We start from the raw sequence: 17,945 nt of genomic DNA on the forward strand, positions 1-17,945 counted from the left end.
TATTGAGCTTCCCAATGACAATCATGGGATCGCATGCCGTGGTGGCTCACACTGCTGACACAGCAAAGCAGGCACTGGGATGTCCCAACTGGACTCAGCAGCAGATGGGAACTGGATTCAGGAATACACAGATTGGGGTTGGAGGCAGGAGAACGAGCAGCGTCCTACAGCAATGCCGGCCATGAAAGAGGAAAGGCTGACACCTGTGATCCCTTAGCTTTATACCGAGTATGACATGAATGGGATGGAATACTTTGTTGGTCAACTTTTGGTCACCTGTCCCATTCACTCCTTCCTGCAGGTGTGACCCTTTTACACCTTTTCACTTGTGGACCATAAGAGAGCCAGCAGTGACCTTGGTTCCCACAGGGGTAAGTATAAATGTGGGCCTTTCTGCACACCAATCCTGCCATTACCTTAGTAACAACTATAAACATCAAGTGTTATCAATTCTGAAAGCAGACGCTGTCTGAAAAACATGTAGCTAACTCCAGAAAGTGCAGTTTCTTAGAAGAAACTTAACTGAAGGAAAATCTACTGAAAGGAGAATTGGTCACATTTTAGTCAAACCCAGGACAGAAGTTCAGGGAAAGTTTCCAAAAGAACAAGTTGTATTTTGGTGTAGATGAGCTACTGGCACAGAAATGGGGCCGGATGCCTTTGCTGCAGCTGCTTAGAGCAGTGATGACTTTGGCCATCCCTGATGGGGAATCTGGTCTGGAGGTGTAGGACGAGATGCAGGGAGTGATGCCACATGAGTCTGGGGTAGAAACAGCTCCAAGCCTCAGTGCCCTGGGGTTAAACCTCACTTTCCTGTGATCTGCCTCAGGTCTGTGGTGTTCCCCTCCACAAATAACCCTGCGGTGGTCTAGACCAGGTACGCAGAACGAAGTATTAGTGGAGATGGACAGGGCGATAGCAGGGAGGTAATTACTGTAATTATGCACATGCATGCCCAGGTCACTGAAAAGCCCTTGGAAACACACAGGGCAATTCTGGTTGCTTTACTCATCTCTGCTGCTGGCATGGCAGGGGATGGCATCCTGGGACCCCGGGATCCATCTCTCCAGCTTCTCTCCAGGGACAGTCTGTGCAAAGCAGAGAAGACAATAGACAACACATCAGTGGGTTTTTATATGTTCTCAGGGCTGCAAAAAGCCTTCATGGCTTGGCGTTGAAGCGGAGCATCCCTTGGTACCCTTGGGTCAGTCCCTCTGAGTCTCTGTCTATGTAAAGACAGGAGCGGACATGGCCGCAGAGGTCCCGGTCCCTATTTCTGAGCAAGTGGGATCTGCTGCTGCCCCATCAGGGAGGGGAGGGGGACCCTACCATCACCATCGCGCACACAAACCGCTGGGGAAAAAAGTGGCCTTTCACCAAGGAACGGAGTGAGGCCAAGTGAGGGCATATAATTTGGGGAACTGTTTTACCATTTTCCCTCTACCCAGCCTTGGATGCCAAACAGCTGAGTTTGTCCATGACCTCACATGCTGGGGCAAAACCCCTGTGAGGTGCCAGGGGCAGATCAGTCCTGGGGGAAGCACAGGGAGAGCCAGGAGCAGTAAATAACCGGTGGTGGCTCAGGGCAAGGACCAGGACCGGGATGCTCACACGCCTGCCCGCTGGTGAGCCCCTTCTCTTCTTGAGGAGCAAAGCTCCCTGGCACTGTGGCACAAGCCTGGGCTCTGCAACAGGCTTTTTATCCTTAAAGTAGAGGGGAGGAGAAACTTAATATATCTATTTAGTCTTAATCAGATGGGAAAAAAACACCTTCTCTGCAAAACTCTGGCAGGAGTTTTAGCATCTCTGTTTAAAATAACACTTTAAGCCAAGGAGGGGCAAATCTAGGTACAAACAAGTTTCAGCACAGCCCGCTTTGCTGTTTTCTAGGCTTGTGTCAGCAGCTTTTGGTGTGTGTCATTGTGAAAGGGGACAAGAAAAAAAAAAAAGAAAGTGGAGTTTCTCGTTAAGCCAGCCTCCAGGCAAAGCAGAGTGCTCACCATCAAGCAGCTGCTGCAGCCACACACACTCAGGAGCTGATAGGATGTAGGGTCTGGGTTCATCAGTGAAAGACTTAATTTTCCCCTCTCCAATATTAGCACTGCCTCTCCTTACTGAGCAGAAGCCTTTAATCCCCATTTCTTTACTGCACACGGAGGTGAGGCTGCCCCAAAGGTGGCTGTTGCCTCCCACGAGACCGTGGGATACGGCAATCCAGGAGGTCAACAGAGGCTGTAAGCAGCTGCTGGTGGAAAAATGTATTTGTCCCCCCATTTCTTACAGCCTGGATTTTGGCCCTGAAAAAATTGCTTATGCTTTGTCCCCAAGGCAAAAAGGCAGTTTCCTGCTTAAAAAAGAAAAAAAAAGACAAAACCTCTACCCCAAGCAGCAGGGGCTGTTTTCCTATTTACTATTGCCAGCACACAGAGGACACTGCCAGTGACAAACGTTGGCAGGACACTTAGGTTTCTTTTTATCAAGAGCTAGGTACTTTCAATAGCTTGAACTCTTCCTGAAGCCCCCCAAGAGATGTCACCGTCAAGGAGACCCAAGGGATGTGCTGGAGCAGACATGGGCTGTAGCAGCGACCATGGGAGAGGGATTTGCTTGCTAGGCAAGGAGGTCTCTGCACGGAGGGCACGAGTGTTTTACCGTAACATACTCAGCAAAGTTTAACTTGATTTAATAATAAGTCACCGTGTTTTCCAGGCCTGTAACCTGTGGAATTTGTCAAGAGAAAGCTGCTGCCCTTGTTAAACCTATTGTGTCAATAAAGCCTGGAGAACTACAGTTTTTAACTTCTTACTCTTGGAGGTTCCAAAATGTACATTTAAGAGCTTCCCTAGACAACTGCTCAAAAATCTTCACAAGACCAACCCTGATGGACACATATGCCCTCCCTTGCTCACCATGTCTTTGTACCAGGACTCAGAGTGGATAAACGCGTGTGCTCCCCAAGTGCCGTGGGAGATGCACCCAAATAACGTGCAGCACTAGGAAGGGCTTCAGACTCTCCTCTGCTCTTCTGAGCCAAACCTTAGCGTTGAGGGGTCTGTCTCTGTCATTTCACAGGTAGTAAAACATAACTACTAAAGAGACTGTCAGAGCAAATAGGACTTATAGTTAAAGTAACTTGTAAGCAAATAATCATTAGGAAGAGCTATCTGGAGCGCAGATGGTTAAGACATGTACAGCTTGACTCGAAGGCGCCTTCCTGCCACCACTACCACTCGGTGAAGGCATCCATCGGCCTTCAAGTGTTTTCAAAAATTCAGTCAGCGCAGCTGACCCCTTTCTGTAAATATTGACCAAACTCCCAGGCCGGGCAGTTTAAATGCTTTCAATTCCTGCCGCCTCGCTGAGAGCATCTCCAGCGGAGGTGTGCCCGTGGCTGACATTCCTGTCCCCCGGCACGGGGACACAGCAGCACTCCGAATTCAGGCAGCAATGTGCTCCTGCACCACCCCAGCCTCCTGCCTAGGAGCCCTTGTGCGTATTTATACCCAGAAATTAATTTTTTTTTAAAGAGAACAAAATCCCCAACACTGAGCAGGGCACTGCTCTCAGACCACTCAGAAGTACCTTGCTGAGGAGCCGGCACAGGCACTGCGGAGCTGCATTAGCTCACACCAGCTGGCAGATCTTCTTTGACCTCCGATAGCTTCACCAGACCCTAGGAGACAGGGTGGGATAGGACCTCAGGAACATCTGACCCATCTTCTCCTCCAAAAGCAGCTCTAACTGAGCTTTACCACCTTGTTTCCTTCACCTGTTTTAAATACCTCTGGTGATGGAGACTCCAGCACCTCCCACACAACTTCATGCTTGCTTTTGGAGTGGCCATCAAGTCTTCTCTTATCTCTAGAGCAGAGACAAGCTGTTAGCTGACATTTGGAGATAACTGAGGACATTTTGCAGAACCACCTCTACGATCAGTTTAAATGGGAATTTTCCAGACTAAATTGATAGAGGAGCTCCGACTGGCTCATGCCTTGGCTTGCTAATTGGTCTGAGAAGCTGCTGAGCCCTCACAGGTAGTCCTGGGGCCTTGGAACTGCTCAGCATCACTGAAGCTTAGCCCCACTGGCTGGTGTTTCCTATTTATATTCTGGAAATTATTTTTAACGAGGAAATTGTTCTACAGAGGTCAGAGTATTGGATAATTTCTCTGAGAGCTTCACCCAGCTGATGGGATCATGATTTGGAGAGGTCGGACCACCATGGCCAAGGCAGCCAGACTGCAAATGTACAAATGGCCTGATGGCACGGGAGGGTGGGTGGCAGGAGAAGAAACAACAGCATAGAGGGGTGCAGCAAGGAGATGTGATGCTGCTGGGGGAGCTTATGAGCCAAGCTCTGCCCTTTTTTTCCCCTCTGACTGGAAGGAGGGGGGTCGAAAGAAAAGAGCCTGGAACCTCCAGTTTAATCCATACAACATGGATCTGGGAACAGGAGCGGTGACACGTGGAACAACCTGACAATAGCTGCTCTGAATGAATATCTTGATCTGAACCAGGCCTGGGACATGCAAGTTCTGAGCTCAGCCACCCCATATCTGCCTTTTCTAAAGCAGTGCCTGCTCTCCAGTGCTTCGTCCTAGTGACAGGACAAGAGGGCATAGTCTGAAACTGCGTCAGGGAGGTCCAGGTTAGAAATGAGGAGGCATTTCTTCACAGAAAGGGTCGTTAGGCATTGGAATGGGTTGCCCAGGGAGGTGGTGGAGTCACCATCCCTGGAGGTGTTTAAGACTGGAGGTGGCACTTAGTGCCATGGTCTAGTTGACATGGGGGTGTTAGGGCAAAGGTTGGACTCGATGATCCCAGAGGGCTCTTCCAACCAAATGGATTCTGTGATTCTATTACCACTTCTGCACATGTAAAATAATTACTTATTTGAATAACAGAGGAATGTGGAATCTGGTGTAAAAGGAAACATGGGGTGCATCTCTGCTCTGCAAAGGACTACCCCACATGCCCTTGTTTGGAGACATGCCTTTGGGTTTGGGGGTTTGGCCCCGGGGAGGGTTTGCTCACATGAGAACAGCTGCAGACAGAGGAATTTAAAACCAGCAGCCGGGTATAGCTTCCCTGTGATCCTTTGGCCAGCAGTAACACCCTGTAATTCACCTGGGGAAGAGCAGTGCAGCCAGTGTGCTCTCAGCAGCGTGGACACAGGCTATGGCCTCATGTCTGATAACGATGAAGTCATTCAACCCATTTTGCAGATGTAAGCCAGCCCTAGAGAGTCCTTGTCACAGCCTGGCCCACATCCATTTATTGACCACACCTGGGGAAGGGGGGCTGCCCTGCCAGCACCCCACAAACCCTGTTCATTCATTCCCTGACATCATCTCTGCTCACCTCATTGGCACCCCAACACCTCCCCAGCGCATCCCACAGTTCCCAGTGCCGACAGCTGCCTCTTCTTCCCCCTGCCCTTTCTTTCGCATAACCTGGTACTTCGGCTTCTGAAAAGCAAGGGCTCCCACCCCCATCCTGTTTGCCGTGGGTCCTGCCGGCACAAAGTAAGCAGTGACATCCCCCACCACTGCCATCTGCATCCTACCTGGTTAACAAGGCTGCCATCATCAGCTAGAAAGCAAATCACAGCGATACACCACACACAGCTTGTTAAATGCAAAAGAATTTTAAAAAAACTGATCGGATGATGCCACTATATTTTCATTTGTGTTTGAGAGAAATGGTTTGTCTGAGGTCTTCTGCGTTGGACCACAGGCATAGGAAGGGATCGCTTCCCACCATGGGTATGCATCATTTGGACTGGAAGAAATAAGAGCAGGCAAACATCTTCACCTCCTGGTAGGAAGAAGCGTGTTAGCAGAGCACTTGGGCAGAGGCACTGAAAAGGAAAGCGGAGGCATCCTATAGTCTCATTTCCAGATCTAGAGCTCACGGTAATGATGTTATTTTGCATTTACATGGTGCTTTTCATAAAACCATGGAGCATTTTGCAAACCTGTAAGTTACTGCTGTATGGAGGAGAAAAGCTGAGATGCCTGCAGCTGCCCACAGGCAGGGTGCTTCCCGGGGAGCACCAAAATTACACTGTGGGTGGTTCCACTCCTGGCAGATGGACGCAAAGAAAAAGCCCTCAAGATGTGGCCACGTCAGGATTTCGGCAGCTCACCAGGATGTGTCCAGCTCCTCCCCACTTGCTCAGGTGAGGGTGAACCTTGGAAGCTTTGCCCCCTCAGGGTGGTGGGTAATTGGGCAGATAGCACATCGCTGTCACCCCTGGATAAACCTTGGGGGTGACTGCAGAGAGGGGCAAGCCAAGGCACAGGTGACCATCCAAGCTGTCACTGTGGGGCCAGTGATGCCCAGTGGGAAGCGAAGCAGCTTGGAGAGGGATCTCTCCGAGGATGCTTTTGCCATGGCCACAGCAACCACAGCACTGGGTTACCCAGCCCCAGCTGGGCTGGACATCTGGCTGGCAGACACAGTTCATCTCAGCTTTGGGATGCTCACACATTCCAGCAAAGTCCAGATGTTGTTCTGAGAGCTTGCAGGTCATTTATTTATATACCAGAGTATTCCTCTCAATATTTTAATGTGAATTTTTTTCATTTGGGCATCTTTCCCCACTGGAGAAAAAAGTGGCTTTTTTCTTTACTTGTTATGAAAATTATTATTAAGAAGGTCCAATCCAGGCAAGCTCATTTTAGCTAGAGGGCAAGCTCTACACCAAAACTCTTCTTGAAAAACCAAACACATCAACTCCAGTTTTCCACCCGAAAAAGAGACAGCAGGCAGGGAGATTTAAAGAAGTGTAGCAACGCACCACTACTTGAACACATTTAGAGGGATAAAATAACCAGCTTTACTTACTGGGGCTGGTATTTATACTCTTTCATAGCCTCAGCTGAGAAACATCCCAAATTTACCGGGCATGGAGATTGCACCTGATTTATCAATGCCGTTTTTTAGGGATCTCTTGGTGAATAATTTTCAGGGTAACGAGCAGAGAGCAGCACACGTTGCCCAGTGGGAGAAAGCATCCCATGCATGCACAGCACTTGGTACTCTGGCATCCCTCCCTGTCCCCGCCACATCCCCCTGGGATCCTCTAGCAGTAAAGGGTGGTGAGGAGGAGGAGGAGCAGGAGGAAGAGCACCCCCAGCATGGCCAAGCAGGGGAAGGTATTGGGGGCGGCGGGGGTGACTCGTGTCTGCGTGGCCCGCAGCGTTCGGTCCCACTGGGTGAGGATGGCCTTCCTAGCACCGCTCCACTTCCCCGGGCCCATCAGGCGGTACTGGTAGGGCGTGCAGGGGCCGAAGAAGACCTCCAGGGCCAGTCGGGGATCTGTCAGCAGGAGCTTCAGCACGTTGGGCTTCACGCCGATGTCCGAGGCCAGCTCATCCACATACGTGATATATTCCGTCTGCAGCGTGGTGCTGTCCCCAAACCTTCAAGGGAGAGAGAGGGACATAAACAGGGGCTGGTTTATGTCCTGTCCCCACCCAGCCTTTTTTTTTTTTTAAATTAATTTTTTTCTTTAAGCGCAGTGGAGGCAGGGTCTGTCCTCTGCTCTCCCTCACCAAACCTGGGGAGTGGAGCTGGCTGGGGGCCACGGCTCCATGGGACTTGCATCTTTGCTGCTGTAAGTGGAGGAATCTGGCTCACAAGAAAACATTGCGTTTTGAAACTTCCTACAATGCAATGGTTTCTAAAAAACAAAATAAAACATTGCTTGGGCCAGGTCCAGCTTTCGCTGGTTACAGTCATATTTTTAAAGTATTGGCTCGCTATAATATCAGATACATTCAGAGAGGGGGAAGGCAAGGCATTTCGTGGGCTTTATGAAACAAAAAAGTGTCACTTCGAAGAATAATGATGGAAATGTTCTATTTCTGCTGGGGCCTCACCCTGTTTGTGTGTGAATGAGAAATGCTTTTTCAGCCTGATAACCCTCAGTGACGGCAAACGAGCATTTCCAGACAGGAAATCTTTCCATCACGAATTTTCCACCCAAACTTGCCTGATTCAGGCCTCCTTAGCACCTGTACCCAGCCCACTTGGGGCTGAGACAATGGCAGGGCTCTTCTGCCAGCACAGGGAGTCCCAGGAGCCACACTTACCACTTGAGCTTCTTCCTCCTCTTCTCATCAATGTCATCCATCATCTCACTGACCGGGGGGAGCGTGCACTGTCCTGGAAAGAGCAGGAAGAGCATCGGCAAAGGGAAGTGATGCCCAGGAGATTCCTCCTTGTCATGGTTTAACCCCAGCCAGCAGCTTAGTACCACCCAGCTGCTCACTCACTCCTCCCCTGTGGGATGGGAGAGAGAATCAGAAGGCTAAAAGTGAGAAAACTCGTGGGTTGAGATAAAGACAGTTTAATTGGTAAAGCAAAAGCCACACCGAGGGATTCCCCACTTCCCACATGCAGGCAGGTGTCCAGCCATCTCCAGGAAAGCAGGGCTCCATCATGTGTAATGGTTACTTGGGAAGACAAACACCACCACTCTGAACACCCCTCCTTCTTCCCCCAGTTTTTTGTTACTGAACATGACATCAAACGGTATGGGATATTCCTTGGGTCAGTTGGGGTCAGCTGTCCCGGCTGTGTCTCCTCCTAACTTTTTGTGCACCCCCAGCCCACTCGCTGGTGGGGTGGGGTGAGAGGCAGAAAAGGCCTTGACTTTGCATAAGCCCTGCTCAGCAGTAGCAAAAACATCCCTGCGTTATCAACATTGTTCTCAGCACAAACCCAGAAGTGTCACATACTAGCTACTATGGAAAAAATTAACTCTATCTGGGTCAAAACCCGCAGACTCCTGCAGAGGATGAGGTTTGCAGGGATTAGCTGAGCCCTTGGGTGCCTCTCTTCCCTGCGGTGTCAAGAACCAGACTTGGGTCAAGTTTGGGTGTTGAGGATGTGACAGCGCTGGCTCCTCTATCCTTAAAGGCGTGCAGTGATGCCCAAGAGACTCTTCAGCCCCACCACAGGGACTTCACTGATATCTGCAGTGGGCTGAAAAGTGACCTGCTCTCACGTTGAAAAGCACCCCGTCACATGGAGAACCCATTATTGGTGTTTCTGTGGTGTTCCTCAGACCTCAGGTCCTGTCCGGATTTTCAGTTTGAGCCTTCCCATTGCTGTTGGGAAATGCTACTTCCCATTAACAGAAGATAGACCTTCGCGCACCACGTGTCCATCCACCTACCCTGAAACACCTTGACTGCCCAGCGGCACTGGATGTCCACCGTTGGGATCGCAGGTCCAAGGGACTGGACCAGCCCAATGACTGCCATGGTTGGCTTCTCAAGGTGAAGAGGGACAATGCATTTGTAGAGGATGACCTCATTGTCCCTGCTTATCAAGATGGAATCATCCTTCAGAAAAGGGTGGGAGTAACTGTAACCAGTGGCAAAGACTACCACATCGACGTCATCCTGCACAGTCCCATCTTGGAACAAGACGGATGTTTCTCTGAACTCCTTCACATTCGGCTTCATCACCACCGCACCGCAGGTGATGCGGCCCGGGAGGTCGTCGTTGAACACCGGCTCCCTGCGGGAAGTTCTACAAGGGCAAAGGTGGTGGGGCTGTCACAGAAGTGGCTTCTGCTGCCAGCCCAAGATAGGCACAGTCCAGCCCCTTCTGGAATCAGCACCCTCAAGCAGTTTGGGGATGGATGACCCCGTGTGTACCTGTTCAGTGGCATGAGGCCAAAGTTCTCGTGCTTGAAGAACCGGTTCATGTTTCTCACGAACAGCCAGTCACTGAGCGCCTTGGGGAGGATGTTCCCCAGCCAATTCCGGAAACGAGTGAGGATGACCATGTCCCAGGGGTAGCCGTTGTCCCAGACACGGCTCATCACCCAAGACCCACTTCGGGAGCTCAGGTAGACCTGGGGAGACAGTCAAGTAGGGGTGAGCTGCCCCCGTGATGGCTGCGAGCCCTTGGGGCTGTCTCATGGAGGTGGTGGCACATGCTCGAGCAGATGGGGAACCCCCTCATTCCCCAGTGGCTCTGGTGTACATCCCCGTACCTGTGATGCCACGGTGCTGAGCTCCACGGCGATGTCAGAGCCGGAGTTCCCCAAGCCTATCACCAGCACCTTCTTCCCTCTGAACTTTTCTGGCTCCTTGTACTCTCGGCTGTGGAAGTAGCAGCCTTTAAACTTCTGTATTCCTGGGGAGGAGAACAGAGGGGGTCATAATTCACCCCAGGAATGAAGAGGAAGGCTTCGGATCTCCCCTTTCCGCAGATGCTGCTGGGGCATTCGTCTGGGCGTTTCTCATGGTAGCAGGTGTCTCCTGGGATATTGCAAACCCATAGTTGGATGAGATCTGTCATTAGCTTCATTTAATATTTAAACAGAAAGCACGTGCCAGCACAGGATACCTTTGCACGGTGTTTCTGTACCCCAAAAAGGTACTACTGCAACGCCAACATTGCCCCAATGCACCCGGACAGCCACACTCCATCCCCTCGGTGCGGCTTTACACCCTCATGCAGCGAGCAACATGGAAGCAGCTTCCATTTTTGAAAGAGAAGATGGCAAAGGACTTGAGGGGAGTTTTTCTGACCAGCTAGTGCCTCAAGCCCTGCGTCTTCCAAAGAGCACCAAATATTTCTTGCCAGTGAGAAAGTTTTTCCCAATAATGTGCCTGTAACAGAGGGGCAAAGGCTGTTGGGTCACACATGTGACATTTGTGCTAGAAATCATGGGAAAATGCCAAAAAAAGTGTTTTACAAAATCCATTTATGAAAAATCTTGTGTTAAAGGAAATGCCATGAAATTTTTGGGAGGGGGAAAGATTAGCATTGTCTCTAGTAAAAACGTCCCTGCTTTGATACAGTTTGGATATTGAGGTTTTTTCCTTTTAAAAAAAAAAAAAACAAAAACAAAACAGGTTTTGATTTCCTGAATGGATCCCATCCCCAAAAGTATTGCTCTCAAGGAAAACACTCTTTTTAATCCTGAAAAGGCATTTTTTTTTGCAGGGTCAGACATTGTGATGGAAGGTAATCGCCCAGCTGTGTCCCGGCCGATGAGTTACACACACGCAGCTTACCTGGGAAGTCAGCCAGGGGGAGGTTTGGGTAGACATGATGCCCAGAGCAAATCATAACAGCATCAAAAACTGCTGTCTCTTCCTTCCCATCTCTCTGGGTCACCACCTCCCATTGCCCCGTCACAGAGAAATCAGGGCGTTTTTTAATCTTGGTGACCAGGGTCTTAAAAGAAAGAAAGAAAAAAGATAAGTAGGTGGCCGTGGAGCAGACCAAGAGCTTTAGTGAGTCGGTGGGATTCAGAGGTCCCAGGGGATGTTTGCCCATGCAATTTTGTGCTGGCTGCTCTGGCAAGTGCAGAGAGAGGAGAACTGATGGAACCTGCATTAACAAAACCAGGAGGTTTTTTTTCCCTCTGTAGTATTTTCTCCCAGGGTTTTCCCTGCAGCAGGGAGACCCTGGCACCAAGGCGATGTCCCTCCTGCCCAGGTCCCCCCACTACTCGCCACCCCTCTCCACTCCAGGCTTTTTAACCTTGAACTGTATGCGCTGGAGGAGGTCAAAGTGCTCGGCGTACTTGCAGATGTACTGCTGCAGCTTGGCGTTGTGCATGTAGTTGGGGTGGTCATCGGGGAAGGGAAAGTCGGAGTAACACATCATCTCTTTGCAGGAGTTGGTGAAAACTGTGCGGTAGATGCTGGCTCTGCCTTCCTCTGGCTGGTCCTGGAGGGAGAGGAGCGTGGATGTGTCCCATGAGGGGGGAAGTGACCCCTGCCTGTCCTGAAGCCCTGCACCAACTCCTCCAGATACCATCACCCCCTGGCAAAAGCCATCAAGTGCCATAACCCCGTAAGCAGAGGAGTGTCCTAAAAGGCTGGGAGGAGGGTTTGCATCACCCAAGGCATTTAGGAGTCAGTTACAAGTGCATCTGCCAGGGAAGGTGGAAACCTCAGGGGAAGGGAGCACTGTTGAAGGACCATGCCAGAGCCTCTCCACCGCAGGTCTAGAGAGCATCAGGTGTGACACAGTTGTATGTGCAAAATATCACAGGAGACAAGTAACATGGGACCTCCCAGTGCCCAGCTTCCTCCTGGTCTGCCTGTAAAGCCTCCAAAAAATCCCGCAGGTGCTCTCAGACATTGCTCCTTTGTGCACGTGGTCTTGGCGATTGCACAAGCGAAGGCAGAAGGCTGGCCAGGCGCGTTTGCTTTGGTGCAGCGGGTCAGCTGCCTGTGCTTTATGCAACCGTGGGGCAGGTCTGGCCAGGGACACGGATGGAGGCTTGTGCCTACTGCTGGCAGTGCCCATGCCAGCCAGCGTCCCAGTGACATCTAGAAGGGCAGGACATGGGGCATCTGCTGAAATCCCCAAGATCACCATGCGTGCAGTGGGGCCTGGGATGGCCTGGTCCAGTCCTGCCCAAAATCATCAGCCCCATGCATCACCCTGTCCCCATCACGGAGGTGGGGGGGGACACACCTGCTATGTCTGCCCTGACACTCGGCACTTAACAGCACAAAACACTGGTGATGCGTTACCCTTTCCTGATGGCTTTGATGCCGGGACAGAGCTGGGAAAAATCAACAGTGAGTTTTCTGCACTGTAAAATTCATATTTGGGTTGGCCAAATGATTACCAACTTCCAGTTTAAAGAAAAAAAAGAACAAAACACATAAACCAAATAAGGAGGTTAAGTGTTTTTGACTTTTCCCCTCAGTGGTGATATTCTGCTCTGAAATTCGTTATAAATATCAAAAAGTATCACCAAACTTTCTGGAGGAATTTGCTAGAGCCCTCCCCAGAAAAGACAGAAAACACGTGGTCCATGTTTTAAGATGAACCAAACATTTCAGATGGCCCAGAACAAGCTTTCTGCCCTTCCCTTCTGCACCAGAGTTTAACTCACACGGGCTCAGTTCCTTTCCCTAACAGCACCTGGAGCTGCTCCTGCAACGGCGATCACACCCCAAACCATCCCTTTGGTCCCAGCCCGCCAGCAGGCACATGGGATGAGATGGCTCTGGGTCTAAGCCTCTAACTCTTCATTTGGGCTCCTTTTTGGCTCCGTGGTGCATTGTCACTACTTAAAAGCACTCTGAGAGCTACCTTGAGCAGCATCGAGTGCTCCACAAGGTGGGACCGCTGCTGGCAGCCCCTCAGGGTGATTTTTGGATGGCCTGAGACCTGCACACTTCAGAGCTGTCCCGGTCTCTGTGGGCTTTGAGGGGAACATGGGCACATCCTTGGTGCAGCTCCTTAGCTGGGGAGAAGCTGGTGTCTGCCTCCATCCCCAAAAGAAAGTGGCTGGCATTTCAGCGGGGATTTGGCTTGAGCTGAGGAGGTGGCCAGGCTGTCCCCCCAGGTAAGGGAGGGGACCTGGGGACCTGTACTGGACCAACTAAGCCCTCCCACATGGAGCCATCAGAGCAGAGCAACCAGGTGCAGCATCCCAGCCCCGAGGACACAGGTTTCCCCAGCCAGCTCTGAAACCAGGCAGCCAAAGCCACTCACCACGTAGCGCCAGAGCCCCCCGATGTCCTCGCTCCTCTCAAAGCAGGGGGGCCCCAGCCCCTCTTCCAGGCAGCACTTGATGGCGGCCAGCCCGCTGACGCCGGCACCCACCACCGCCACACGCCGCACCATGCCGTCCTACCTGCAGGTAACACGGTTGTGTCACAGAGACCACCCGGGCACGCTCACCCAGGTGGGTCTGCAGCCCCCAGCAATGCCCCATGGAAGCGGGGCTACCCACCTCCTCCCCAGCAGTCTCCCCAGCTCCTTAAACAACCCGGAGGTTTCTTGCTGATCCACACTCACCTACTTCCCACACAGCCCCCAGGTAGGTGTGTAGGAGTTTTGGGGAGGGAGGAAGAGCTGAGGCTTTCCCCGGTACCCAGGAGCTCTCTCCCGGAGAAGTGCCGTGGCTCGGGAGGAGCTCCACGGAGAGAGCAAAGCTCTTTTATGCAGCGTTGCACGGGAGGCAGGGCCAGTGCCGAGGGGTTGTGACTTGTTTCGACGAACAACTTGTGCTATTTGGACTTTAGCAACCCCAGAGCTGTAAGTGAGGAGGAGCTCTGGGTGCAGAGCTCCTAAATTAGGAAATAAAATGTTGGATTGAAATTATTGCAAGATAGAGCCAAGGGTCACTGAGCAGCAGCAGCCACCTCTGGCCCGTGGGACGAGCAGCATCTCTCACATGTGTGCGTGCACGCACCTCTCCAAAACAGCACAGTGATGCCCATCTCATCCAGAAGAGGAGGTGGGACCAGGCTGCCCAACCTCACCCCATCCTTCCACCCCAGCATGGCAGTCATTCCCCTGCAAAGAGGGTGGCTGGCAGTGTCACCCCAGGGACAAGCCACGGTGGAATTGGGCAGGTTTCCATTCAAGGCATCTGATAGCTTTCCCCCGCTTCTAATAAATGCGGTAGGCATGTTTCAGAGGACATCTGCAGGGAAGGACAAAGTGCAGGCAAGCACAGAGGAGTCTGTTCACAAACGCCAACCCATCTCTGCACTTTTCATCTAATTGTGCAAGTTTATCCATCAAATCCCTGCCTCCGGACAGGTCCAGGGGAGAACCGTTCAGCTGGGAGTACGCTTGTTTGGAAGCACACTTGTTTGGAAGCCTACAGCACACAGTTTCTGGAGCCTCTAAAGCTGTCTAAGCTGGGCTGTTAATTCACGCTAAATTGACTTGAAATAAAATAGAGCAGAGAATGCCAGAAAAATGATTGAACAACCAAACTGAAAAAGAATGAAATCGCTAATGTTTCCATGCTCTGCCAAATTGGTTGGGCAATCCAAGGGATCAGCCTTGGAGTCATAGTTAAGTTGACTTAACACAAATAAACTGCCAAGCTGGCTTTATGCATTCCCAGCCTAGGGGAGGTGTGGATCCTCTCCTGCAGGACACGACATGAGGGAGGAGGATGACTTCTATGAATTCAAACATTTGTCAGAAAATGACATCCAGGAGTGATGCACAGCAAGAAAGCGTGCCCACTCCTGGCCCTGGCAGGGGATAGGAAAGGTCAATCCAAGGCAAAAAGAGGGGAACAAAGGTTCAGGAGTTGTCAATCATTTACCTGGAGTGACACAGCTGTTGGACATCCCCCCCCCCAAAAAAAAAAAAAAAAAAAGGAAAATAAAGGGAAGGAGAACTGCAGGTGTGAGAAAGCGGAGAAAAGGGAAAAGTTAAGGTGTTCAAAAATCCCTGGGAGAGGGGGGGAAATAATCAAAAGCTTCAACATTTCTAGTGGCACTAGAGGTAGTTCTGCCCAACACCTGTAAACTCCCGTTTGACTTTCTATCATATGGTACAGGAAAGCAAGAGCAGACGAGGGCTCCTAACCTCCAAAAGAGCAAGAAAAGTTGGGAAAAAGGAGCCTCACCTACAAAACCCTGCCTTCTTCCAGCCCAAAGCCACCTCGTACCAGCAGCACGGCTGAGGCTGGAGGTGGTTTCCTGGGATGCTTAGAGGGGGTCACAGCATGACAACAGCAATCCCACTGAGGACAACCTGCAGTGACAGAAACCAGAAGCCGATGGCACGGTTTGCCTTGGTGTGCACCATGACCCTGGACTTGTGCACAGCTCGTGTGATTGCAGCTCTGTTTGTCCTGGCTGCCATCAGGCCGCCTGCACCAAGAGACATGTGTATTCATTAACCGAAGGCCAGTGCAGATAGTGCGTAGGGGTCGCTGGCCACCACAGCTGGTCCCCATGTAGCCTCTCTCAACCCTCCCACTGGTAGCAGTGGCAAAGTAGAGTGAAAAGTCCTCCAATTTTGATCCCTTTGCTGCCTGCAATAGCTCCCTGAGGCAGCAGCCAGAGGGACGCTTGGCACACAGCCGGGCTACAAGGCTGGGCAGCAGTTTGCCCACATTACTGTGCCACTCACGCTTTGGCCGGACCGGGCTCTGCAGCACTGGATGTACCGCAACATCCACAGCAAGACCCAGATTCTTCCCCAAGGAGCATTTCAGTCGAAACAGCCAGGAATGGGAAGATCCCTCACTGTACCAAAGGGGAATAAACCCCAGCGCAGTGCCCTGCCCGCAGCAGTCGGCCCGGGGACAGCCAGGCACCATGCCAGCCAGGAGCAGCCTTACATGGAGGGCACATCCCTGGGGAGCATCCCACAAGTTGGGTTCATCCCTGGCTGCCAACGGAGTCGGTAGCCCAGCCGGTGTGGGCCACTGACTCCATTGGCAGCCAGGGATGAACTGAAGTTGCCAGAGGCACTGCTGGCCCAGCTGGGTCCCACATCCCACGGGTGCCCATAACTCCAGTGGGGCCAGCGATCAATCGTTCTCTTCTCCCGTTCCGCTCAACCTTTTGATGTGCAGCTACATTGTTCAACCATCTTTGAAGTGTGAAATGAGAAGCACTCCATGCGGGAGGCTGGACCGAGAGCCCCCCGGAGCGGCCAGCAGCGCTGCAGCAGCCACGGCTGGGCAGGGGACAATAAATCTGCAGCTGGAGCTACACAAAGAGAGGCAGTAAACAAGAACATTCACTTCACATTTGCTCTGCACTTAATTGCATCAGAGCACTTCCCCGGCCAGCTCTTGTTTTTCTCGAATGCAGCTAAAGATACATTTTTCATTTGCTTTTCCACACCCTTCTTCCCCATTTTTGTTTGCGAGCAAAATCCTTCCAGGAAAGGGCTGCAGGGCCGTTCTCATTAGGTTTGGGGCTGATGGATGGAGCGCCCCGGGGGAAGGCTAATGCCTTGCTATGAGTTAGCAAATGTAACAGCATCTCTTTGCCCTCCTTAACCCCCTGTCAGCCCTGGCAGCTGGTTTTGCCGTTCCCTACGGAGCTGTTCTGATCCACAGCCTTCCAGCAGAGGTGGGAGTTCTGAGGGCATCGCTCACCTTCAGCTTCATGGCTGACCAGTCACATTCCCAGACAAGGACAAACCAACCAAAAAACTGATTACGCCTCCCATGAAATCTTTTTTCAGTACAGCACAGTTGCAACAGGATAATGCATCTCAGCGCATCCGTCTCAAAGACATCTCTTCTCTACACCCTTTCCCTCTATGCTACCACCCAGCCTTGGAGCCTGGTGTCCTGTAGACCTGCAGTTCATCTCCATGCACTCTCTGGGACTCATCCCGAGGCAGAGCCTCTCTCTGTCCTCCCTCATTTTTTCTCCTGCCCCCGTGCTGTTTTCCAGAGGTGCCATCTGGATGCAAGCAGGACCCTTAGAGCATCCACAAGCTGCTGAGAGCATCAGGTGAAACCTCACAGGAAGCCATGGCCTCCCCGTTGCAGCATAATCTGCTCAAAAGTACCTGGTTTTCAGAATATCACAGAGGATCGTCCTTTTCTTGGGCAACCACCTGGCACAAAGGCACCCAAGTGTTTACCTGGCTTCTACTCTGCTCCAAGCATTACACAACCCGGCAGGGAGGAGCAGAGGCCCACAAGGACACGTGTGTCAAATGCTTTCACCGCAGCCCAGGAGAAGTGCTGCTCCAGCCAGCGATACGCAGCTCTGGCTGTGCTGCCACGCTCGTGGCCAGAGGTGCTAAAGAAATGGGCAACCCATGGGATCTGCTCCCAAATGTGGGAATCATCCCAAGGGTTACTCTTCCCTCAAGAAAACCCCTTCCTCCTGGCTGCTTCTCCTACCCCTGCCCGTATTTTGGCAAGGACCTTGCTTGGAGTCCCAAGTCTTCGTGAGGTCCCAGACCGGAATTGCAAGGTTTGAGCTGTTTTTCTGCACATCCTCACCAGAGAAGGAACAAACACAGCCTTTGTTCAGCAAACAGTACGCCAGCAGCTCAAGTCTTAACACAAAACTGCTCTGGGGTGCTTTGTGACCGCACCTGCCTGGAACAGGTTTTGTGGAATTAACTATCACATAATTCCTGCTAATTAACCATGCTTTCCCTTTTGTCCTCAGGAGAAAGGCAGAAGGCATCTGGTTTAACCACCCTGGAGCAGGCATG

At 51.5% G+C, this 17,945-nt stretch overlaps 1 protein-coding gene across 1 annotated transcript; it reads right to left on the minus strand.

Annotated features, from left to right (window-relative positions):
* Positions 1-7,086: 7,086 nt before the first annotated feature.
* Positions 7,087-13,625, minus strand: FMO3 (flavin containing monooxygenase 3). The gene is made up of 8 exons (XM_009708178.1): positions 13,494-13,625; positions 11,517-11,705; positions 11,045-11,207; positions 10,015-10,157; positions 9,674-9,873; positions 9,187-9,545; positions 8,099-8,171; positions 7,087-7,426 (listed from the first exon to the last, which is right to left on the minus strand). The coding sequence occupies exons 1-8, from the start codon at positions 13,623-13,625 to the stop codon at positions 7,087-7,089; spliced, it is 1,599 nt and encodes a 532-aa protein (XP_009706480.1).
* Between the last annotated feature and the right edge of the window lie 4,320 nt (positions 13,626-17,945).

This window comes from Cariama cristata, unplaced genomic scaffold (genome assembly GCF_000690535.1).
Source record: "Cariama cristata isolate BGI_N322 unplaced genomic scaffold, ASM69053v1 scaffold949, whole genome shotgun sequence".
In the NCBI taxonomy this organism is placed as follows: domain Eukaryota; kingdom Metazoa; phylum Chordata; class Aves; order Cariamiformes; family Cariamidae; genus Cariama; species Cariama cristata.

Bases quoted from the DNA above. Each gene is read 5' to 3' on its own strand.
- FMO3 (XM_009708178.1), bottom strand. From the start codon at position 13,625: ATGGTGCGGCGTGTGGCGGTGGTGGGTGCCGGCGTCAGCGGGCTGGCC. The intron at 11,706-13,493 runs GTGAGTGGCTTT...CTCTCCCTCCAG, and splicing joins GGGGGCTCTGGCGCTACGTG to GACCAGCCAGAGGAAGGCAG. The intron at 11,208-11,516 runs GTTAAAAAGCCT...CTTTCTTTTAAG, and splicing joins TCCAGCGCATACAGTTCAAG to ACCCTGGTCACCAAGATTAA.